This window comes from Terrapene carolina, unplaced genomic scaffold (genome assembly GCF_002925995.2).
Source record: "Terrapene carolina triunguis isolate 2854851 unplaced genomic scaffold, T_m_triunguis-2.0 Scaffold32, whole genome shotgun sequence".
In the NCBI taxonomy this organism is placed as follows: Eukaryota; Metazoa; Chordata; order Testudines; family Emydidae; genus Terrapene; species Terrapene triunguis.
Genome location: NW_020664383.1, coordinates 1972525 through 1996996, shown reverse-complemented (window position 1 = coordinate 1996996; position 24472 = coordinate 1972525). Strand labels below are relative to the sequence as shown.

The 24472-nt window shown below is 41.8% G+C and overlaps 1 protein-coding gene across 4 annotated transcripts in view; it reads right to left on the bottom strand.

Annotated features, from left to right (window-relative positions):
* LOC112112234 (amyloid-beta A4 protein) overlaps positions 1-24472 on the bottom strand; it is a 313996-nt gene that overhangs the window by 48648 nt on the left and 240876 nt on the right. For all 4 annotated transcript variants that reach the window (XM_024208071.3, XM_024208073.3, XM_024208074.3 and 1 more), the window contains 2 exons: positions 14833-14961; positions 12859-12958 (listed from right to left, as the gene is read on the bottom strand). In XM_024208071.3, the coding sequence (XP_024063839.1) occupies positions 12859-12958; positions 14833-14961 (229 nt within the window). The remainder of the gene's footprint in view (positions 1-12858; positions 12959-14832; positions 14962-24472) is intronic.

The following is a 24472-nucleotide window of genomic DNA, read 5'->3' as shown; positions in this document are numbered from 1 at the left end:
CACCTTAACTGAGCACCTTTAGACTATTACCTTGTTACATAAGGTCTTACATACTTATTCATAGTTCTGTGTATACCGCATTTATAAGCAAAGTGCATTTTGGATACTCTGAATATTCTTGAGATGAGTATCCTGGCCACATATAGCAAAGTACAGATAAATGCAGTATTTATTTCAGTAGTTTTTACAATACATTTCATATACATGGCTCTCTAGCAGAGACCACGATAATGACAAGAAACCATTGCTGTACACTGGAACCCTACCCAGATGGTGTCATTCTGGGAAATTAAATTGGGCATTTGAGAGTCCCTTGTTGGTAGACACTATTTTGCTGAAAAATGACTCCATTTCCAATCCCTTTAAGGTCTGTAAAATCTTGACTGACATCGAGAAAGCGAATAAGAAAATGTTATTTACTCCTTCACGTAACTCAAGAGCTAAAGGTCACCCAATGAAATTAATAGGCAACAGGTTTAAAACAAACAAAAGGAAGTACTTAACACAACGCACAATGTCAACCTATGGAACTCCTTGCCAGGGGATGTTGTGAAGGCCAAAACTATAACAGGGTTTAAAAAAGAACCGTGTAAGTTCCTGGAGGATAGGTCCATCAATGTTATTAGCCAGGATGAGCAGGGATGCAACACCATGCTCTGGGTGTCCCTAGCCTCTGTTTGCCAGAAGCTGGGTGTGGGCGACAGGGGATGGATCACTCGATGATTGCCTGTTCTGTTCATTCCCTCTCAAGCACCTGGCAGTGGCTACTGTCAGAAGACAGGATGCTGGGCTAGGTGGACCATTGGTCTGACCCGTAGGGTCTTTGTTATGTTCTTGTGTTCTTATGTCCCAGTTGCATGGGAGCCCACTATTAGGAGAATACTGCAATGTTTCCTTCAATCCATCTATTGTGTAACATTAAATGGCTTCAATCATCCTTTTTCTATTTATTTTTAGGTAAGATCATGTTTAGCTAGAATCATCCTGTTCAACTACTCATGAACGCAATGTACATCTGTGCTCTCCCACTGAGCACATCTGAACGGAGAATTATGTCAGAGAAAAACCTAACTTTGTATGTCATTAGTTAGAGTGCCATATCCTATCCTAACCAGGATATTTTTATAATGGATATGCATGACAGGTCGCAGTGTTAAAAACTCTTAGATAAGAATTCCAGACATTCACTGTCTGGATCAGTGACAGGAATATTAGTAGCATAAATAGAGTATTGTAGTAGATGTACATAACTGTTGTGGACAGTTACCTCTAATGCTTTGTAAATAGTTACTGTTTGCTATTTCAGGAAAGTTTATCCAGAACCCCTAGAGATGATTCATTCATTCATCTTAGAGTTTGAGGTGGCACATTAGACAATAACCTAGGGCTGACTTATGCAGAATGATGCAAATGTTTTCTTTTTCAGCAAGCAATTAGAAACTGAAAACCTGTCATGCAGTAATAGGTGTGAACTAGAAGCAGCAGTTACAGAGCCCATGCTCTGGCAGGTCTGTGGTGCTCTGCTGGCACAAAGTGGCTCTAAACCTGGACCATTGAGGATCTCAAGTGGCACAGAGTTGACTTAGTTGTCTACTACTCATGGACACTGGCATAAAGAGACTTGGCTGGGGGGTGAGTGTGTGGCTTGGGTGTCTCGGTCTACCCCAGCTATCGCCGATACCTGGTGCAAGTTGGAAGAGTGATCACAGAGCACAAATACTCCTTTGGCGCAGCATATTGACTCCGAAAATGGAGACCGTTTCAAATTTATCTTAAGCATGTTTAAGACAGCTGTGGTTTTTCAAACACACTCTATGCATATATTCAGTGCAAATATTTTTCTATAATAAGGAGTAATGCAATTTCTAGAAGAGGAACCTTGCTTCACTAAACCAGTGACAATTCATTTGATTGAAAGCCATACATTTGCAAAGTCTCTCATCAGAGTTAACCTTTCTTAAACTGATATGTGCAGTCTAGACAGCTTCAAGATTCAATTTCATATTTTGTTCTCTAATAAAAGAACATTTCAAGTTCAGTGCAAGATGTATTACCTGCCCAATTCCCTTAAGTAAACTGGCAGAAGCAATTTTTAAGAAGAGGTGCGAAACTGAAAGAGGACAAAAGCCACCTTTCTTAGTAGAACAATAAATTCACCCCTAAAGATAGCACCAATGTAATGTTCTGTAAGGAAAGTACTAATATCCTGTATTATGATTGTATCCTAATAACCAACAAGTATTGCATCTCTTCAGTTCTCAACTTTGCTTACTATTACTTACATGTCCAGAATGTTGTAGAGAAAAAAAATCCAAAGCTACATTCTTGTACAAATCTATAACTAACTGGCAGGAAGGATGGTCTAGTTGATAGTGCATAGCACTGGGATGGCTGTGGACACAGGTTCAAGTCCTGGCTCAGCCACAGACTTCCTGTGTGACCATGACTAGGTCACTTAAATCTTCCCTGTGCCTCTCAGGTCTCCATCTGTAAAATGGGAATAATCCTTCCTTCCTTTACAGGGGTGTTGTGAGGATAAAGTCTATTAATGACTGTTGGTCATTCAGAAACTACACTGGTGAAGTTCATGTAAGCAGTGAGATAGAAGTATTTAGATGGGAGAGCTTCACTTTGGAATATGTTCAGTTTAGAAAACAGAAGATTTACTTAGCAAGGTCAAAAACTCTCTAACCCCCTTCCCAAAAGCTCTGGATTAACCCCCTTCCCAAAAGCTCTGGATTCTGATCTTAACCTTTTGAGATCACCCTGTCCACAAACTAATCGTAACTTCAATAAACCTCCACTTAGGGCTTTATCATGGGAAGGCTGAGCTCTCTAGTTCCAAATAGCAAAGCACTTAAGCATGTCCTCAACTTTCAGCATGTGATCAGTCTGATGCTTAAGTGCTTTGCTAGATAAGGCAGGAACAAACCCTTAATTTCCTCTCTCAAAAAGTCTATTGTACTGTCTATTAACAAGCTGCTTATCTTTGATAATATTCCACCAGGGGCTGGGGTATGCTTGATTTTAAAAGACGCTGATGGACTTTGGCTATTTGCTCTATTGAAATCTCAAGCACAAACTCTCTCTCTCTCTGTGTGTGTGTGTTTGAAACAGCTGTCCATCACCGTACTATCCGAGTGTCTTTCGTGTTAAGTCAATAGGAGTAGTAGAGTCCCTAATGACATTAATGGAGTCTCTGGCACATCTTCCTTTTTGAAGTAAAACTCTGCTTGGGTATGGTTTTTTATTTTATTTTTTAAATTAATTGATTTTTTGGGGGGTAGAATGGGATGTCAACATTGTGAGTGTCAAATTTTTCACTGAAAGACCTTCACCAGATTAAAAACTTCTAAGCATATCCTGAAGCGGCTCTGAAATTCAGGTGGTTTAAGAAGACAACTGGCATAGTGGAAATTTCAAAGGTAGAAGGACTTTTGGGATGAAGGATACAGTATTCACACAAAAAAGGCTAGATTTTCAAATTTAAGTGTGTGCATATTTGCATGTGTAATTTATGTACATAAATACCTAATATACAAGTGTAAATTCTAGGTGTTTGTGCACAAACACATCAGTTAGTCTAAGTGATCATATCTACTCTGGTTTGTGACTACACACTGCGAATTCCTTATTTATTTACTTATACGGGGAGCCTAGGGATCCCAGTTAAGACTGGGGCTCCTCTGTGTTTATGCATGGAAGACAGCCATGTGCAAATATATGCACACAATTTCATCTGCTTAATTCAGAAGGTTGGTCCAGAGTATCTTGCTTGAAATTGGAGCTTGTTTTCTTAAACTGTATGTCCACCCATACAGCTTTGCCTGTCCTTAGATTTGTTCTTTTGGCTAGTACTCTAATTAGTGGCTTTTGATCATAATAAGCACTTAGTTTAGCAAACACTTTGCAAATATTACCCAATTAATCCTCCCAGTGCTCCTGAAAGATAAGTAAGGCATATTCTCCTATTCTAGAAGTGAGGAAACTGAGGCAGAGAAGTGAAATAGTTTGAGTTTGAGAGGTGGTGCCTCATCCAAGTCTATAGTCCTAGAGTCAGCATTAGAACTCAGGAGTTCCCGGTCTCCAGTCCAGTGTTTGAACCACTAGACCACATCTCTTCAAAGGAAGAAACTAAAATAAAACAGATTTTCAGATGCTCTCTTTTAAGCCAGGGGAAAAATATTCCAAAATAAACCTCATGAGACTTTTCTATTCTGATCAGCTCTGAAAGTTAAAAGGCAGAGTGCCCGATATTTTTCCAGATTTGTAAATTTTCTTCTAAAATGTAAAGCCATCCATCCCTTTCACAGTGTCTGCAGATTCCAGAGTTTTTTTGGTTACCTAAAGTCATGTCAATATTTATGCAACTAAGTTTAAAAGAAAGTTTGTGCATGGAAAAATCAGGATTAGCATCTTTGCTGAAGAACATTAGTGGTAGTAGCAAGGCAGAACACATCATGTAGCTACAAAAGATGGGGAGGATATAGTACAGCAACATAAATATTTGAGAGCACCAATCTGAACGGAGGGAACCAATACTTCCTTTTTAATCACCTAGCATTCTCTACCAGTTTTCCTATGGTAAACTAGTAATCTAGATAAAAGATGAGAGCAACTCAAACAGGAATCAGTGGGTGAGGGAAGAAACCTTTCCTAAGATCTTTTTCTTTCTTCCCCAACCCCCAAAAGGTACTTCAGCAGCAGACAGAGCTGAGCCTCCAAACCCATGAAATAGCTCAGGTTCCTCTGCTCTTGCAAAACGGCTAACGATGTGTAGAATTTACAAAGCCTGAAGCGACATATCGCTGGCATCCAACCTGTCAACTATTTTTGCCTATTAAAAAGTAGCAGAGTTATGATGTTAACGTCTGAAACATACACACTTTGTTGAATAGATCATTTTGCTGTCACTAGTATTGTGATAAGACTCTTTTATAAGCTATCTAAAAGGCAAAAATGCAGTTTTATAGTGAGTTCAAAATTGCAGCTGCTCAAAACAGCTGATTTAATATGTCTGATGAATATTGTAAACATAAAAATACATAAACCATCAAAAATAATGCAATATAAACTAGCCACAGCACTATCAAAGCCACTCGGCATATGCTAGAGATAGCCTGTCTGTCTGTCAGAGAATTTCAAGCTGGGTCACCTTACATTAGTACTTAAGCATATAAAGACTGTAAAAGCACTGTGTAACACTTAACACAGAATTCACTTCTTTTTGTGGGAGTAGATCAGAACTTTTAAAATCACTTTTAAGAAAGGCAACCTCGCAATGCATTTTCAGTAAAGTTCTAACCAATTAAAATACCAAATCACAATGTTCAATAGCTGAAAGTTGGAGGAAAAGATGAAGGCTCACTAACGATTTTACAGCAAATTCTCTGGAAAGTGAATGTTATTGTATATACCTAAACACCTGTGATATGGATTTTGCGGGGGAGAGCATGTCCGTACTAGTATTGGAAATGATGTGTGTACAAGTGCACCTGTGTGTATGTGGGCTGTTTGACTATGCCTGCTCCAGTCTCATCACCCTTGTGGCCAGAGAGGACTAAACAGAATGGCAGGGGATGTCTGAGCGCAGGAATTGCTGCTGCAGATGGTCTGGGGACGGGAGGGCAATATGACACTGTGATTTACCACAGCGTTGCCATACTTTGAATTGTACATGACATACAAAACTCAGCCACTTTCATTCAACTGTGCGTTCAATTCTGGGACTGCTTTTCTTCAGAAATACCTTCTGGCTGGCCCCTGCCATCAACGTGCTGTAACCTGTCACATGTTGCTCAACACCAGGGGTTCACAAGCAGAAAAGGGACACAGGGACAGGATTGCAGTTTGCATCAGATTTACCTACCCCTTCCTCTCAATTTTTTCAGAGTCTAGCTGTTGCATGGCCTTAGCAGGGTGGGATGCAGATCTTGCTGTTGGCTCCACTGGGAACCAGAGACACTGCTTTGAGAAATGAGCACAGCAGAAGTAGTAACAACATTCTGCCTGACCTCGGCATACTTGACTGATAAACAGAGTTCTAATGTCACCATTATAAGATTCAGAATCTGTGCCTGCTGCGCCATTCCTGGCAACAAGCTGCTTCCTTCCATACACTGGTAAATACTTTAATCAGATGAGGATTTAAAGTAGATATGTCAAGATGGCCTTGCTGTCTCCTCTCAACACCCCACCACTGCTCTGCCTGATGTCTTATACAAACTGCATATTACATGAAATTTATCAGACCAAGAGAATACAAATTTTAAGCTAATCAGATAGTTTATTCTCCTGTGTGTTGTGGGTGTAATATTACTGTTCTCATCAGACACTCAAGGCCACTCATACATCCAAGGAACGTATTTCCATCTCTGAACAGCAGTGCTCAATGCTGTGGGCTGCGTCAGTCACAGACTGCGACCTGGTATGAACTGTAGCAGGTGTTGTCTCATTATCCTGTGAGAGATCACTAGCATCCAGGGAGGCAGACATATTTTCCTGGGCAAATAACTTGTCTATATGTCTCCCAGCGTTGTCACAAGACACACACAGTTGGATTCTAGTCCTCACTAGTATTGTGTTTCTGAGACGGACACTGATTTTCCTAACACCAAGGGCAAGTATTCAGCCAGCATCAATACCTGCACTGCTCTTGCTATTATTGTTGAGACTGACTTTTATAGCACGAGTCTAGCTAGCTAGCGAGAATAAGTATGTAAGGCACCTATTACTCTGATATACAAATATTCAACAACAGTATTAAGAAGTGAAAGGATGCAAAAGCTGCTTTCTTTCTTTGTTGCACAGGTCCTTTTACATATCTATACGTGCAACGATTTTTTTATTTTAATTTTTTAAAAACTAACTATGCTTACCAACTAGTCAGAAACCACCGCAGGCAGTGACGGCAATTGATATGAACTGTACCATAACTAAGTTCCTGCCACCTTCTTCACTGCATGTATTAATGACAAATTGCCACGTGCAGAACGCTGGGTTGCTTTTGCTTGAGAACTGGATTTGTTATTTTGGATCCCTCAACCATATAATTCTCTTCCAGTGAAGTCAACCAATGCAGTCAAAGCAGTGCACACACGACAAAGGGGTGGGACAAGAAAGATTCCTGTATTTCTCTCTCTCTCAGGGACCTAAAATCACCTTCCATTCCCATGTTTTTCAACGTTAGCATCTTCAAAATCTCCTGATTTCCCACAATCCATTTCAGGAATTCTGGTTTAAACAGAGGATACACTGTGAAACTGCTGGTTTCTCTATCTCAATGCAAGAGTCTCTGCAAGGGTCTACATACTTAGAGCCCTGTGTGGATACAAAAATTTGTATCCGCATCTGATCCACAAATTTGCAGGGCTCTATACATATTGTTAAACAGAAGATTCTCTGTGCATCTGCCAGTATCCCAGGCACAATACAGGATTCCCAATAGAACTATGCTAGAATTCTTGGCTCAATATAAGAATCTTAAGGGATTTCCAGGTTAAGGGCAGAGCTCCCTGCTGAACCTTATTGCTACATACATATTCTCGTGTGTTTATGAAAAAAGGACACCTGGTTTCCACTGATAAACCTTCTCTACTGGGCATGCAGTCAGGAGGCTTAAGTGCTGAGGAAGGCTTGCATTTGTTTCTTAATTTATTGAAAAACTATGTTCAACAGGGCTAGGTCTCTTAATAAAAAAGATGGGCTGCTAATTCCTCAAGGCACAAATGGTTCATGAGGAGCTCTGCAGTAAACTGTAGCTCTGGAAATAGTAAGCAAATAATCATGCAGAGAACTAAAATTAAAAAAAAAAATCTACCACCCAAGCTAAGTTCCCTCTAAGCTGCGTGGCTGCACAGCCACACAGCAGCCTATCAAGGGCCACGGCGGGGAGAGGCATCTCTCCCGCGGCCACAGCTCCGGACGTGCTGTGGCCGGGGAGAGCTGCAGTCCCCCAGCACCCAGAGCTCTTGCGGCCAGGTAGAGGCACCTCTCCCTAGGCACTAACCCCAGAGCTGCTGTGGCAGGGAGAGAGGGCTGGGGGGGAGTCCTCTCTTCCTGCTGCGGTCCCAGGGCAGCCTGCATCCCAAACCCCTCATCCCTGACCCCACCCGAGAACCCTCACCACCACCCCGTACCCCTCATCCTCAGTCCCACCCCAGAGCCTACAGCCCCAGCCAAAGCCCTCACCCCCCTGCACCCCAACCCTCTGCCCCAGGCCTGAGCCCCCTCCCACATCCTGAACCCTTCATCCCCAGCCGCATCCGAGCCCACACCACCCCATGCCCAAACCCGCTGTCCCAGCCCTGAGCCTTCTCTCACACTCTGAACCCCACCCCCGTCGCCCATCACCTGCATATGGTGCACATAACAAAATTCATTCCACACATGGATGGGAAAAATTAGAGGGAACATTGCACCCAAGCCAATTCTCCAGCTGCAGAGAAGAATTATTTTCAAATGCGCTATTGCTGGCAATTCATTATTCAAATAGACTGTGTGTATGAATAAGCTCAGATCTGGATATTATAAAGCTTTTCATCAACTCAGATTTTCTAAGCCAATTCTTTCTTACAAAAGATATTTCATGAAATCTTTGTCTTTTTAAAGGGAACTTCAGAATTTCTGGCCTTGGAACTGTTACAGTGATACAACATGCAGTTTTATTAATATTTTACTTCTCTACATACCCTAGAATTCTTTTTACATGGGTTTAGGAAAATTACAAAGAATTACGAATCACTTCACAATAAGACTTGACACAGTACAGGTTTTAAGCTGATCTGTACTCAGAATCAGAGGGATCCTGAGTTCGTTAGTATCAGGAATAAGCTCAATAGACTTCGACTTCTCTGTAACTGGAGGGCCTTCAAGATATGCGGTCCCTATTTGTATTTCACCATGAATTACGCCTGGAGTCGGAGAATTTGCAAGTAGTTTCTGTTGGTCCGCGCACGCACCCTGACTCGCCTTGTGCTTCTGTCCAAACTGATAAAGTAGGTTGATGGACCAATTATGTCTCCAGTTCCTTATCCCTGTGAATCTGACAGATCTGAAGCAGAGGGGCAGGAGGGTGGGCAGTAGAATACAGGTAGGGACCACACATCTCAAAGAACCTCCAGTTACAGGTGAGTAACCTCTTCTTCTTTGAGTGATGGTCACTGTAGTATTTCACTGTGGGTGATCTCTGGGTCGAGATGGCATGTTCCCTGAGAGAATCTGATGGTTGCTACTGCAACAAATGGGTCTTGGGGACTTCCCAACTGTCCTTATTCTCTGCAGATAAAAGGCCAAGGCTCATCGATCAAGGAAATGGAGTCTATATTCTTCTGCAGACGAGTGCGGTTTCGGAAAGAAAACAGGTAAGTGAATGGATTGATTAAGATGAAATTGCAAGACCACCTTCGGTAAAAATGTTGGGTGTCTGCATAAGGAAACCTTATCCTTGTGAAACACCAAAAATGGTGGGTCTGCCATTATATTCCGAGTTCACCAACCCTTCTAGCTGAAGCGATGGCTACAAGAAAGGCAATCTTCCTGGAAAGGAGGGACATGGAGCAGGTTGCCAGTGGCTCAAAGGGGATTTTGTCAATACCGAGAGTACCAGATTCAGATCCCATTAAGGTGTAATGTTTTGGAGAGGTGGGAAGATTCTTAGGAGACCTTTCCAAAAATCTAGCAGTTAGCGAGTGTGAAAAAAAGGAGTAACCCTCCGCAGGAGAATGGAACGCGCTAATAGCCGCAAGGTGGACCTGCAAGGAGCTGAGAGCGAGACCCAAAGGTTTCAAAGATAGAATGTAGTCCAAGATAAGGGAAATATCTTCAGCTTCTGGTCTAACAGCTTTTTATTGTACCCAAGAGGAAAAGCATGTTACTAGCCCAGTAACATTGCCTCGTGGATTCTTTCCTACTGTTAGAGAGAATGTCCTGCGAGGAACAAGCCCGTTCTAGGGTTGATGCCCATCCAAATACCACACTGTGAAGTGGAGCGGTCATGAATTGGGGTGCTTGATCCTGCTGCTGCACTGGGTCAGAAGGTTCGGGAAATTCGGGATGATAAATCGGCGGATGGGATGATATCTACAGCAGGTTGGGGAACCAGAACTGTCTCGGCCAAAAGGGGGCGATAATGATGACTGTCACCGTGTCTCATCAGATTTAGGTAGCACCTGAGATATGAGCAATAGTGGGGGGAAAGACACAGTTGTGCTGGTCTGACCAGGAAAGCATTGCCCTGAGAGTGGTAACTGAGGGCTCCCTGGGAGCAATATGTGGCACACTTGTTGTTGGCCTGAGAAGCAAATATGTCTCTGGTTGGAGTTCCCCTCTGCGTGAAGATGTTGTGTAGTACTCCATCGTGAAATGCCCACTCGTCAATTGCAAAGTGCCTGCTGAGTGAGTCCGCGAGCACAATCTGCATCCCCGGAAAGTAGGCTGGGGATAGGGTGATCTGAGTGCTGATGCACCAGTTCCAGAGATTGACCACTTCCGCATACAGGGCTGTGGATTTCAAACCTCCGCCCCCCGTTTGTTGATGCAGAAAATGGTGGTGGTGTTGTCTGACATGATCAGGACATGAGGGAGAAAATGAGTGGAAGAAAGAACTTGCGTGCCTTCCTTATTGCTTGAAGTTCCAGAATATTGATCTGCATCCTGGATTCTCCAGGTGTCTGTGTCCCTTTGTGTCATGTGGTTGTCCATATGGGCTCCCCAGCCTCGCAGGGACACATCGATGATGATAGTTTTGTCCAGAGATGAGGGAAGAAAGAGCAAAGATATCTTGAGGAACAGCCATGGATCTGGATCTCAATGAAATCTTTGCTGGTGCCGGAGGGTCTCGGGTGTTATGAGGGCTGGAGACAACGGCACCGACGCACTGCTAGCTTGGAACCAGTGGATCCCACTGTTTAAGAATCTTCTTCTGTGAGACTTAAAACATATTACATCCCCTTGGGCCCTGTTGGTGGAAGGAATGTCCAATTTTTTTGAGGTGGACTTGGAGGAAGACTTAGTCCTATGCTTATGGGTGCGCTTCCTACCTTCCCGACTAGACCATGACGTGGGGTCTGCGCGAATGGCTCCTCCGATATTGGAGTCAGATTTAAGAGCAGTAGGAGGCATGCTCCTCTCTGATTCAGGCTGATGTATAGAGGGGTTCCATGGCCCGGGTGCAATTGAGGTCTCATGGCCACCTCCATGAGATACTTCTGGAAACCAAGTGCTCATTCTTCTTGGGTGCGCTGGGGAAAGATTGATAAATACTGCGCCTAGTCGCGATGTGAACTTCTCTCAGGCAGTAGAGGCAGTGTTGGTGGCCGTCACTGACCAACAAGGATCACGGGCAGGAGACACGGTTTGAAGCCTGGAATTCTGGGCATAGTCCAGTACCCGAATGGGGTACTCGGGTGGGGGGAGACCCCTGAGCTCTACCCTATTCTAAACTATTAAAATTACGACTAAATCTGAAAACTATATAATTATAATTATTATAACTGTGTCAGAGACTAGGACACTGAAGGTTCTGACCTGGACCATGTGGCGGTGAGAAGGAACTGAAGATGCGGTCGGTCTACCCCGCCCTTTATCGCCTCAGACGGAAGCACGCGGGGAGCCAGGATGCATGGGCGGACCAAGGGACACTTTCAAATGCTCCGACTCCAGGCACATGCGTAACCCACAATGAAATACAATAGGTACCATCACTCTAAGAAGAATCAGCAGTTTTAAACTAGCACAATGAAAACCCTCATGGAGGACTTAGATCAGTGTTTTTCAAACTGGGGCTGCCGCTTGTGCAGGGAAAGTCCCTGGCGGGCTGGGCCGGTTTGTTTACCTGCCCTGTCCGCAGGTTCCACCGAGCGCGGCTCCCAGTGGCCACAGTTCGCTGCTCCAGGCCAATGGGGGCGGTGGGAAGCGGCGCAGGCCGAGGGATGTACTGGCCGCTGCTTCCAGCAGCTCCCATTGGCCTGGAGCAGCAAACCGTGGCCAGTGGGAGCCGCAATCGGCTGGACCTGCGGATGGGACAGGTAAACAAACCGGCCTGGCCCGCCAGGGGCTTTCCCTACAAAAGTGGTGGCCCCAGTTTGAGAAACACTGACTTAGATCCATGGTTCCTCTAGGCCATTTAACTTTCATCTACTCTACAGTAGTATGACTCATTGCCATTCTCAAATTTCCCATGTCATATCAACAAGTGACATGGAATTGCTGAAATTTAACTGGAAATATGCCAGCTTCAAAGCATTATAATGATCAGTCAAAGAAAAGATGCTTAAGTCCTGGCAAGTTAATATTTTGCTTGGGGTCTTCCCAAGACACCCAAATTAGATTTATCACATTGAATTAAATATCCAAAAGGAAGAAATATGATTTGATCTCCATCAGGTATCCTCCCAAATCTAGTGGTGACAAGAGTCAACAGCTGTCTCTGATTTCTTTACAGTGTGTGGGTGCCAAGTATAAATTAATATACTCAGACAAAAATTGTGAAGACATTGTTGCATATATTCTGTGAGAATTAAAGTCCTATATTAAAAGATAGCCACTTAAAAAAAAAAAACAATGTAGGAGGGAGAGGCCATTATGCAAGCAAAATATGAATAATCTTTTTCCCTCTAGAAGGGCTCATCGTAGTCCAGAGTACATCAAGATAAAAGATACGTCCATAATTTACATCCCCCGAAATGTCCCCATTTATAGTTTTAAAACATTGACAGGTTTGTCCTCTTATCTGCTAGCTATTTTCACTATAGACAAAAGGAAGCACTGTATTTTAACTCTTTTTCTATTTGAACATTAAGACCCAATTCATTTCTAGATCGTTATGATTCTTATTCAAAAAATAAACAGTTAACTTACCCACTTCATCTTGAATCTCCTCAGCAACCGCTGGTACGTTGTAGAGAAGGGAAAGAGACTGGTTCATGCGCTCATATATCACACGTAGGTGTGTCATAACCTACCGAAATAGAAGATCCATTTTGAGGGGAAATCATTAGCATTTTACCTACAGTCATCACTGCAGATTTATATATTACAAAGCACGACAATTTTCAGAGGAAGAAGGTATAAACACACTGAGGCATGCCTCCTGGATTCTGCAAGTCTCCAGTCATGAAATCTATTGCACATTTCAGCTCTCTCCAGCAGCGGACACAGAAACAGTCTTTCTGGCAATGGTTCTGCTGTCTGGCCCCTTCTTGTGTCCTTGCATCTGAGCTTACATCTTCTCCCAGCATCCTTGTCCATACCAAACATGTTAACAAGGACTGAATGAGACGAGGGTATCAATGAAGGTGGTCAAAATTTTTTGGTTGAACCTGCTTTTTGATGGAAAATTGGGTTTTTGACTAAACAAACATTTTCACAGAAAGTGTTTGCTTTCTGTGTAAAATTTAGATTTTATGAAAAACTGAATGTTCCAAAAACCGAAATGATTTCATCCAAAAGTCAAAATTATTCAATTCAGAAATGCAGCTGTGGTAGCTGTAGTTCTGTTCTGTTACCTCATGGCCTCAGTTTCTATGAGCTGGGCTTCCCAGCTGGACTTCCTCTCCCATGATGCACCATGCCACTGGACTCCCATGAAGCACCATCTCCCACCACCAAGAGGCTAGATCATGGTGCATTATGGATGATGTAATTTGACCAGGAAGCCCACCCTATACAAGAGAGTGGGAACATAAGGCACCCAAACTACAACTGCTATGAGGCACTGCGGTAGCTTTTCATAACTGGAATATTTTGGTTTTTAATTTTTCACCAAAAAGTTACTTTTCTGCAGACCTTTCCCCCACACAATTTTCTGACCAGCTCTAGTAATCAATAAAATATAGAGGAGGAAACATCCCTCAGTACCAAGATCTCAGCACTCACATTTGCTCTTATTGCAGTTCTGCTGTGCTGAGAGAACACAGGGACCAGTGCAAGTACATTCAGAAATACATCTGCCTTCCTTGTTCGAATTTCTTATTTGCCAATTCCCATTCTTCCTTGTCCCGCAACTGCCAAATTTCCCTGTATACTGCAAATTTCAGCTGCACACAGCCTCAGTTTTAAAGTAATCCAAATTTTAAAATAAATGGTCATATTAAAGGTTAAAAAAAAAAAAGGATGATGATTTTTAAGGTTCTTTCAGGGGCTAGTTAGAGGTGAACATTTCAGATTCCAGTGATTTTAAAACAATAAAATCTCAACTTCCAAACCTGGCATAGGAGTTCAAACTAAGGGGTGTCTACTGTGTAAACCATGACATTAATGGAATTACATGTCTTTAATTTGGCTGCTAGCAATGCCTTATCAGTTCAAGAATCACAGCTGGGGCAAAGTTTCCTATTACATGGTATCGGTAAAGAAAAAGCAGATTCTACAGATTACAGCACATATTTTCAAATTCAGCCACTGTGTCTACAAGTTTAATTGGCATCTTGAAAGTCAACTACGTCTCTGTTGGCTTCTTTTTTGTTCTATGTAATTTGCAATAAAAATATGAAAACTGTTCCAAAACAAATGTATCAAGGGTTGCACAAACATTCAGCAGTCGATGTGCCATGAAATACAGTGATCTCAGCTGAAAAGTGTGTTAGACACAAGCAAAATGCATGATTTATAGTTATGGGCACCACGAAGTATCCTTACAAATGACTATAGAAATCCTGGTCAGAATGTTTAAGACCCTATTGTATTTAAAATTGTAAAAAAGAGAGCGCCAAATATTTAGCAGATAGTATCACAGTTTACAGTGTATATTCAGGAGACAGAACTTAATTTAAATTACTGATAGTAGATTTGCAATAGTTCAAAACGCTGCTTGCCCTATTTACTGATTATTACCTGAGATCTGATTTGGGCAGCTTTCTTTGGATCCACCATGCGAACATGTTCAAAGTGTTTGAGGGTATGCTGTCTGTCTTTCTGCTCTGCACGCACGTACTTCTTCAGCATATTGAACACATGGCGAGGCTATGGAAGAAAAGCAGGAGAAAATTCTGAATTCAACATACTTTTCTGCATATCTGAGCATTGGGATACCTTAGATCAAAGACTGCTCCTGAGACAAAGCACTACAACAGTCACTCCTTGCAACACCTGCCCACTGAAGAAGGTGCAACTACTGGGAAGAATATCCAATCACTTGATCAGTATATTGCAAGTTATGCAGCTGGGCAATGGCCGCAGATCGATATGATCGCTAGAGAGTGTTGGGAGTGTCCAGCTTGGCCCGATTTAAATTCCATCGGTTACATTTCTCTCAGTGGCTATGTTGACACTGCAATTAAAAACCACAGCAGGCCAGTGTCAGCTGACTTAGGCTTATGGGGCCTGGGCTGCAGGCCTGTTTAACTGAGCTCTGGGACCCTCCCACTTCGCAGGGTCGAAGAGCCCGGCCTCCAGCCTGTAAATCTACCCTGCAATTAAACAGTCCTGCAACCTGAGCCTGAGTCAGACGGCACAGGCCAGCTGTGGGTGTCTAACTGCAGTGTAGATGTACCCAGTAACTGTTTTACTCTTGGTGTCAGCAATAAGTAATCAACCTGAACTGCATGACAGGAACTGCCTAGCTAAGATGCTAATCGAGGCCTACCTGAAACGAGGAGTTCATACATTTCCACAGCTTGTCTAGGCGGAACACACTGCACCCACCAGGGACTCCTCTGCAGTCCTTCACTTCCCTCTCATTAGCTCCCTGTGTGCAACCCTCCCATCTCCCTCCATTTCAGGGACCCTATGCAACTCTTCCCTCTCTGTCCCTCATGTAAAGGGGATTTGTGCCCATACTACTGACCCTCCCCAAGGGAGAGGCTCTGTGTGCCCTCCCATTCCCTATCCCTCCCCGATGCTCCCCATTTTCCCCTTTCCCTCATGCCAGGGTTTCTGTATTCACTCCCTTTCCCCCAATGCCCTCCCATGCCAGGGGCTCTATGTTCCCTCAGCTCTATCCTCTCCCCCCTCAGAACCCAGATCCCTCCCCTCCTGGATCCCCACTTTCCCTTCCCCACCTCCAGGTCCCCATTTTCCCCATCTCCACCCTGGAGGAGTAGGGTGGGAGTGAATCGAGAATGGGTTCAGAAGGTGTGAAGAACACTGGTATAGGTGCTCATTTATAGGGATAAAGCCTGCTGAAATTTACTCAGGATGTGTACACTGATGTATAGTGTTCAAAGAGTTAAGGATCTCTTTAGTTTTCAAAAATCTTTAAAAAAAGAAAAGAAAAGAAAAGAGAAAAAGAAAATCTCTTCTAAGGAAATTTCCAGCCTAGAGATAAAAAAATGCAACATTGTTTCAAAGTCAAATAAAAAGCTTTATTGGCTTTAGGACTGAAATTCATTAGTGGTACAGAGTCTTGGAATGAAACTGCCAGCAGACTCCTGCTACGGACAAAGTCCCTAAAAGTAAATAACCTTATGAGTGCTGCAGTAAGGACAACGTGAACTGAAACAATAACTGTCAAAGGATTACAGAAACAGAGCCTAGAGAAGAAGGAAGCACAGGGGGACTTAAAACAATGGTGGAACTTCAAAGAAAGGAAGTGAGATTATCTTTGTTGACATTTCAGTCCTCTTTGCCTCAAGAAATATTTATATATATATATATATATATATAAATAGGTTAGGGTAGAGAAGACAAACAGATTAATTTCTATTTCTTGAAGAGACTCTCCATTAAGTTTCATGTTTAATGCCATGGGACACATTTCTTGTTTTCCCTCAACATGTTTTTGTCTACTGTGATGGTCAGATCCAGGAAGATTTACATTATCTGGGACAACTATACTAAGAGAGATCTTATTGCTATAGCAATAATAAATCCCTCTTAAGGACCACTTATTCTGCTAGCCCCATCTGCATAACATGGCAACATACTTTAAGTGTAATTATTGAAAAAAATTGAGAAAAGCCCAAAACTTACTACTAACAGGAAGATACAACAGATAAATCATGAGAAACTAGAGCACCATTTGCCAAGAAGCGACTCTTGGATGTTTGCACGTGAAACTTAATTAAAAGCACAAGACATCAAATAAACTATTAAATGTACGGGTTTTTGTACAGTAGTGACACCTTAGTTTCTTTCCAACAGAGGGGAAAAAAAAGCACTAGATATTCTGCATGTGCTCAAACAAGTCTGGAGGTTTCTTTTTAACTATACTGACCCACGGTAAGACCTGGACAGTAATGAATGGTCTACTTATTTATCAAACAGCACAATGAAGGTTAGGAAATCAGGACTCTGAAGAAGTGTGATTTAAACCTAAGGAGAGTTTTCGATGCTGTGAAACATTCTATTGTCTCACACTGATTCAGAAAGTTCATTTGCTAATAGTTAGGAGCTTGTGAATGGCGCCATCACTGGAAGAGTTGGATTGCATGTATTTGCAGGATTTCTTGACTGCTGCCACAACATTCATCCCCATAGGTACGTGTGAGAGAGCAAAGGGGGCGAGACGGAGTGAGGGAGCTGCCTGCAGGAGATTTGAAGGCAGGATCAGGCTTGTTACATGAGCTAAACAATGACACCTGGTGTGGGGAGGGAGTCTCAAGCAGATGGTTCCCTACAAGAGAGGAGAAGCAGCTGTTTAGGGGAGCTGACTCTAGGAAGTCTACATGGGAGTTAGCTCTGAGCAGGACAGTTGTAAGCTGAACCACAAGGTGGGTCACCCCTAATAATTCAAAAGAAAGAACTTTATGAAGGAACCCTTTCACTCCCCACAGCTCTGAGGTAAGAGCCATGCTTTGGGGACAGATTTTTGAAACTTTGAGTTTTACTTTTGAGTTATTGTCTGAATAAACCCAGGCCCCAATCAGGGCGGTGGCTGGATGAGCAAGGGTGTGGAATCTCTGTAAAAGGGACTGGAAGAGGGAGAACAAAGGGTAGGGCAATGCAGAAGCACTCTGGGCACATGGCAGGTGGCCATCTTATTTACAATATGTAATAAACCATTCAGCCTTGCCTGATGTCCAGTAGTTATTACAAGGGACTGAGTCAGGAGATCTGGGTTATATTCCTGTCACTGCCACCAACTCCCTGTGCATAACTGAGCAAATAATCTACAAGCTTCCGTGGCTAAATGGAGATATGTGAGGTCATTTCTACTTTGGGCTCAACAAAACAAATGACATATTGTCTATTGGTTCTGCTTTTCCAGAGTCTTCAGTTGCCCAAGAAAGAATAATCATACTCATGCCTTTTCTGGAAGAGGTCAGTACTCCCTCCCTTTCCCAGTCTGATGCCAGAAATTTAGGAAACTTAACTCTAGACAAAGCTGTCAAATTTAGTAAGAAGCAATGAAAGCACAGCAGCAGCATTGCCTGTTTGGGTGTGGCTGGGACCACAAATAACCTCTATATTTTATAAACACAATTTCTGTCCTGGTAAAGTAAAATTACTTTTCAAGGATGATAATGGAAAAAGATATAATAAATTGGTAACGGCTGGTGCTGGAGATATGCATATAGAATAATGAAATGGTGGTACTTGTACCTTGATTATCTAACTACTCTAAAGATCAGTTCAATGTTATTTGTATTACGATAGTAACTAGAGGCCCCGGCTGAGATCAGGAACTCATCGTGCTAGGAACCGGGCAAAGACATAGTAAAAGACAGCACCTACCCCAAAGAGTTTATAATCTAGGTGGATGCAGCAAACAAGGGGATGCTGAGGAGGTAGAGAATGAGATGAGAGGGAAAGGACCATGCCTTAGAAAATGAACATTAGTTATGGCTCACTTCCTGCCTAGCTGTTCTCAGCAGATAGCGTCTTGTAGGCATCCTGGCAGAGTTGAGTTTTAAGAAGGTATTAAAGTGATCTTGTGTCCACCCCACAAAAACAGTCTGCAGCATGGGCCAAATCCTTGCAATCCTATCACATGCAGAACTCCCATTCTCTTCACTGAGAATTACCCACTTTGAAGGGATGTAGGATCAGTTCCTACAGCTGGATGGATTATTGTAATTTTAGGGCATGGATTACTACAACTGGCGGGGAAGGGACCTTCAGATTAAAGCATAAATGAAAACATTGCTATTATCTGATCATTTAAATCTTAAGGTCTGAACTCTGATCCCCTCGGCGTAAGAATGCACTGCTGCTAGACCACTGAGTCAGCCCTGTGTGTCTTATATTTGATATTTAATCCACAGGGTTGATAATTATTGAAAAATTACTGGCTATGGTACTTATCAATTGAAAATTCTGCTCCCTATTTTTAAGATTTTTTTTTCGTTTTATACATTTGTAGCTATACTACTATTAATAATAATAATAATAATAAAAAAAAGCTGGAGGACTGTATGCCAAACAGATAATAAGCTACATAAGGCAGTTAGCAGGGGCTGTCTGTGTCCTATAGAATAATTTTCATTACAATCCAGCGAGAATTGACAAAAATCTTATTTTTTAATTATCTCACTTAACTTTATCAGAAAGCAAACTGTATTTTGCAAATTGACTTTCCTCATCCACACACTTATATTTATCTTGACTGGCCCTTTCGGCTACTCTTATTAATCCAGTAACAAGAAATTAAATTACCTCCTAAGCAGCAGCATCCTGAATTCCTCAACATTTTGAACACATCTTATTTCATTAAGAATATTGTGTAATGCTGATTTCAGAACACTGGAAAATCCTGATTGGTTGGCACAGAGACTAAATTTCTTAAGAGCAAGGGCATGCTCACATTATCTATATGTTAAGAAGAACAGTGTGCATATGTGTGCAGACACAAACAGACTGAGGTTATCTATGTAATAAATTGTGGAGTGGTATGAACTTGTGCTCATCAAGCACTCTTCATTACTTCACCTGCATCCTACCCAGTAACCCATCTTCTATGGAATTTAATTTAACATTTCTAACCTTTTAGCTGATTCAAACACCTGCCTTTTAAAAAACAAATAAAATTTAGTCCCCCTTCTGTGTATTCCGTATGGTATGGCCTAATTACATGATCACATATTATTTCTCCAATAATACAGAATACCGGTATATACTGCATTATTTTCTACAATCATATTTATAATCTTTTATACTTAAATTAATTGCCAAAATGGCCTAACATATACTTTTACAGACAAGTTTTCTCTCTGGTAAGTTCTAAAATAAGTTCTTTTTTTAAAACTCATTCTGTTAGCACCCAAATACTATGTATCTTTCCATCAACTCAGCCACAGTGTCTTTCTTGGTCCAATTCAGATTCTGAGACCGTTAACTACAATGTAATATAGCTGCAAATTTACCACAAGCCAGTCAATTTTAACTGTTAGTCTATTATTGCAGACTTAGTGTGGAGCATGCTGTGTAATGATGGTTATCTGTAGTTTTCATAGTTGGTTTGTGAAAGTCTTCCATTCAGCTCATCCTGCATACACGTTATTACAAGATACTGCATTTGTGTCTATCCTCTACTATTTGGGAAACCGTCTTGTTACATACTGTGAAAATGTATACAAAGGACAGAGTTAAAGTTGCAAATATGACCTTGACTGTGTAATTTCCTGACTGGAGTGTGCTTAATCACGCAGTCTTAAAATTTCCATAACAGTTTGTAAATTGAGAGACACAATGAAAGTCCAGTTGAAGCAGGAAACTCTGATGATAACTTGGCAGATGGCATCTGTTCCTCTTAGTTATAGTAGTACTGAATCTATGCCTTAAGTTGGAGTTGTGGGAGATGTGCTACTGCCAGTGCCATCATTTGGATGAGAGGCAAAATAAAGGTTTCATGACCATAAACAATCTATGAATATTCATAGCCAACTTTTTCCACTTCCACGAGTGAAGTGTTAACTCTAATGTCTTGGACAAATTCCAAACTCAGGTAATTAGAATCTGTCTGTCTAAATCTCTCCTGTAATTTTACTTTTTCAAGTTTTTCTTGATATCTTCCTGATGCACAATAGCTGCTGAATTTTCACTCCAGAAATGGCTGCATTTCAATGGTGGGAGAAGTGATCCTTACATCCAAGGTCAAAAAAGCATTTTGAGACCCTTCTTGATGAAACAGCTTTATAAATGTAAGGTATTATGAGAAAACACTCACCCCCCTAAAAGTGAATTCACGGTTATAGGCATTCATTTATGAAATACTTCCATGAAGCAAACAGAAGGCTGCAAAGTGTAGCCTAACAGATATTCCTATAACATCCCGAATATAAAAAGTTCTTTATCTCCATTTTCTACTAATCTTTGCCATACCAAGAAGGCCTTAGTTTGATTTTATTCAATGTTGACAGTTCCTTGCCATTTGTCTATAAAGGGAATTCTATTAATTTATATCCTGAGGTTTAGTTCCCCGCCACCCTTTATTTTCTCATTTATTCCAGTTTTCAGCTTTAGTACCCAAAGGATTCTTCTATACTGGAGACTGTGGAAATGATTAACTGGTGGAAGTCTGGCTTTATTTATACCCAACAAGTTAGCACATGAAAACTCTTATATTTTCTTTTCAAGAGGCAATTACAATGAAAAGTGTCCCACTGGTCTCTTTCCTGACCCAGAAACCAGACATTATCAGAAATTTGAGCTCTGATACAACAATTGCAAGCAGGTGAGAAATATTATACAACCTTTAAACCTATTATCTTCCTATGCTATTGAACCACCATTTCAATCTCAGCGACTCGTGTGTAATGTGTTTTGAAACAACAATTTCACTGCGTTTATGGAAAATGGAAGTTTATCAAATTTAGTCTAGATTGATACAGACAACAAGCTGACTCCCATTTCGCTGGTGCAGAATACTGACCACTGAAAAACAGCAACAACAAAAACCGAATTAAAGCAATTTTGTGTGTTTGAAAAACAGCTTCTAGGGAAACTTCCATGCAAAATTCTGAGCAGCCTCATCATTTTGATCAAAAACTTTTCTCTCACTTGAAAACAAGAGGCATGCCCAACAATTACTTCTTTTTATTAGCCTATAAGGATGATTAACTTGCTGGATTTTATCAAATGACTGTAAAGTTAATGGGACTGGTCTGGTGCAGAAAAAGCGGATTATCGTGGGAACATTCAAGAAAGACTCCACTGAAGGGTTAGCTACAAATATTTAAAGAGACTTTCACACTGAAATAACATTTCAAACATTACTAAAACCTGGATTCAGTTTCCTTTCATATGGTTTTAATGAGGTCTCCATCTGCAACTTTTGCTAGTTTCCAAAAAATAAAAATAAAAATTGTTATTTAACCTACACATAGGCAAAATGCCACAATTTATATCCAATCTTCCCAGCTTTACACCTCCCTTGACTTTCGGAGAGAAGGATAAAATGGGACCAATTGTAGTTTTGCTTTTCGAAACCTTAACTCACTAGGTTTTACAAAATTAAAAACACCTGCAAATTTTGCTCTTACTGGATATTGAGATGGAGCAAAGCCAGAAACATTTATTAGAAAAACTTCCCTCTGAAAACTGGGTTTCAGATAAAATGGGACCTTGCAAAGTTATGTAAAACCTACCACATGGCTAGGTTTGCCTCCATTTTGTTTCATCAGTAGTTTGCTCCTAGAAAACCCATCTTCTCCTGCTGGCAAACCGAGGATTATGACTACACTACGTGATCAAGCAAACCATCTAGGAAGCAAGGGAGTCTGTTTTTATCCACACAAAAACATTTTCAACAGCAGCTGGAAAAATGCTGAAAATGCTGATTTCTCAAAGTTTGACCCACTTTAAAAGAAAAGCTGAAACCCACTCCTCCTGGCACAAATCCCATAACTGGGCTTTGTGCAAAAAACCCCACAGCTGTGGGTTTAGGTGAGTGAATCTATGGGCTGGAATAGTGGCTGCTGCCCCTCTTTCCCAACTCCAGGTATTTTGATCATTTGATCAGTGCAACTGCAGATACAAAAGACCCTCCCCCTTTAGTCGACCCCCCAGTTGCACCTCCCCACAGCAGTCTAATTGGGTTCAGGAAAGACCTGAAGTGCTCAGGGAGCAGAGGCCCCTTCAGAGGCCTCTTCACATGCCCTTCTCTCCCACCGTGACGGCCAAAACTCTACCCCATTGTGCAGAGGGCACTACCACCTTCTGCAAGTGAGCCGTGTTGCCCTAAAAGCACAAACTATAGTCTTCTTAAAGCAATTGAACAAAAACAACATGGCAGTTGAAACTCAGACAGACATTCAGGGCCTTATCCCATGGGCCATGATTTATGCTTGTGCCTAGTGTTTCCAAATCAGGACGGTAGCATTTTAAACCCTCTGCACACAGTGTACGAGGCAGTGGGAAAATGAGCCTCTGAACTTTTTCCTTATATTTCTTTTGTTATACCACTGTGAGCTTGAGGGGAAAAACAGTTTTTACATAGGAGTCCAAAGGTAACTATGATCAAATGCAGAGGGAGGGGGGGGAGAAAAGGAGGGGAAGCCAATTAAACTCCATGTACACGTGAAAAATAAAACGTGAACAAATATTTGAGCTAACCTCCTCAGGAGAGAATTATGACTATGTATTCCCCTAGTTTTTTTTATTTGCAAAATGAAGAACAAAACTACTGATTATCTAAGCTGTAGTTACACATTAACACCACCTGCCATTAATCCTCCTTTCTGTAAGTAATACCATTGAGCAGTGCAAACCAGTGCAATATTTTGACGTTGGAGACTGAACAGCTGCATTCCATTTCCAAAGGCAACAAAGTACAGAAGCAGCTCGGCTGCACAAAGAATTGGAGATGAGGATCAGCTCTGAGGTTTTGGATAGCTTGCATGATGTTGCTTTCAATTGCACTATCTTTCTCAATTTTCTGCTTAGTTTTGTTCTTAAAAAGGCCTTGAGCTATGTGACTCCATTTTGTACTTTCTGTTTTCCTGAATGCTGGGTCACCATGCAGAACGTCTATGTAGCTGGGATTGTACGGTGGTGTACAATTACTTCAAAAATATTGCAGTTATACCAATCTGTCCTGCACAAAATAAAACCATAACTGAATTCCAGTTCCTCAGCACTGATGTGCAAGATGCCAAAACCAGCTAGGGTGCCCCGGGCCAAAAAAGACGATCGCCTGGAACGTGTGTGTCTGGGTGTACGCATGTGTGCACGTAAAACTGTACTGTGCGTGGCTGACAGCACTCAAAACTGTTCTCTCCTGTTTTATAATCTCTTTACTTCCTTCTTCCCGTTTTTTGTTTTAATTTTAACCTTCTCCCCTCCCCCCGGTCTGGGTGTTGTCACTCTTTTCCCTATTCAGCCTTGTGCTGGGAATGTCTAACGCCTCGCTAGGTGTTTATCTGTAGTATCACACCACCCCCCCCCATTATTAATGGCATTGGTATGAGGTATGAGAATAGCATTATCCTCATTTTTCATAAGGGGGACTGAGGCACTGCGAGATTGACTTTCCCAGGCTCACTAGGAAGACTGGGGAGAGCCAGGAGCTGAACCCAGATCTGCTGGGTCCAAGTTCACTGCCCCTCCTCACTAGATTATCTTCTTCTTGAAAGTCTTTTTGCAGCGGAAAGTGTAT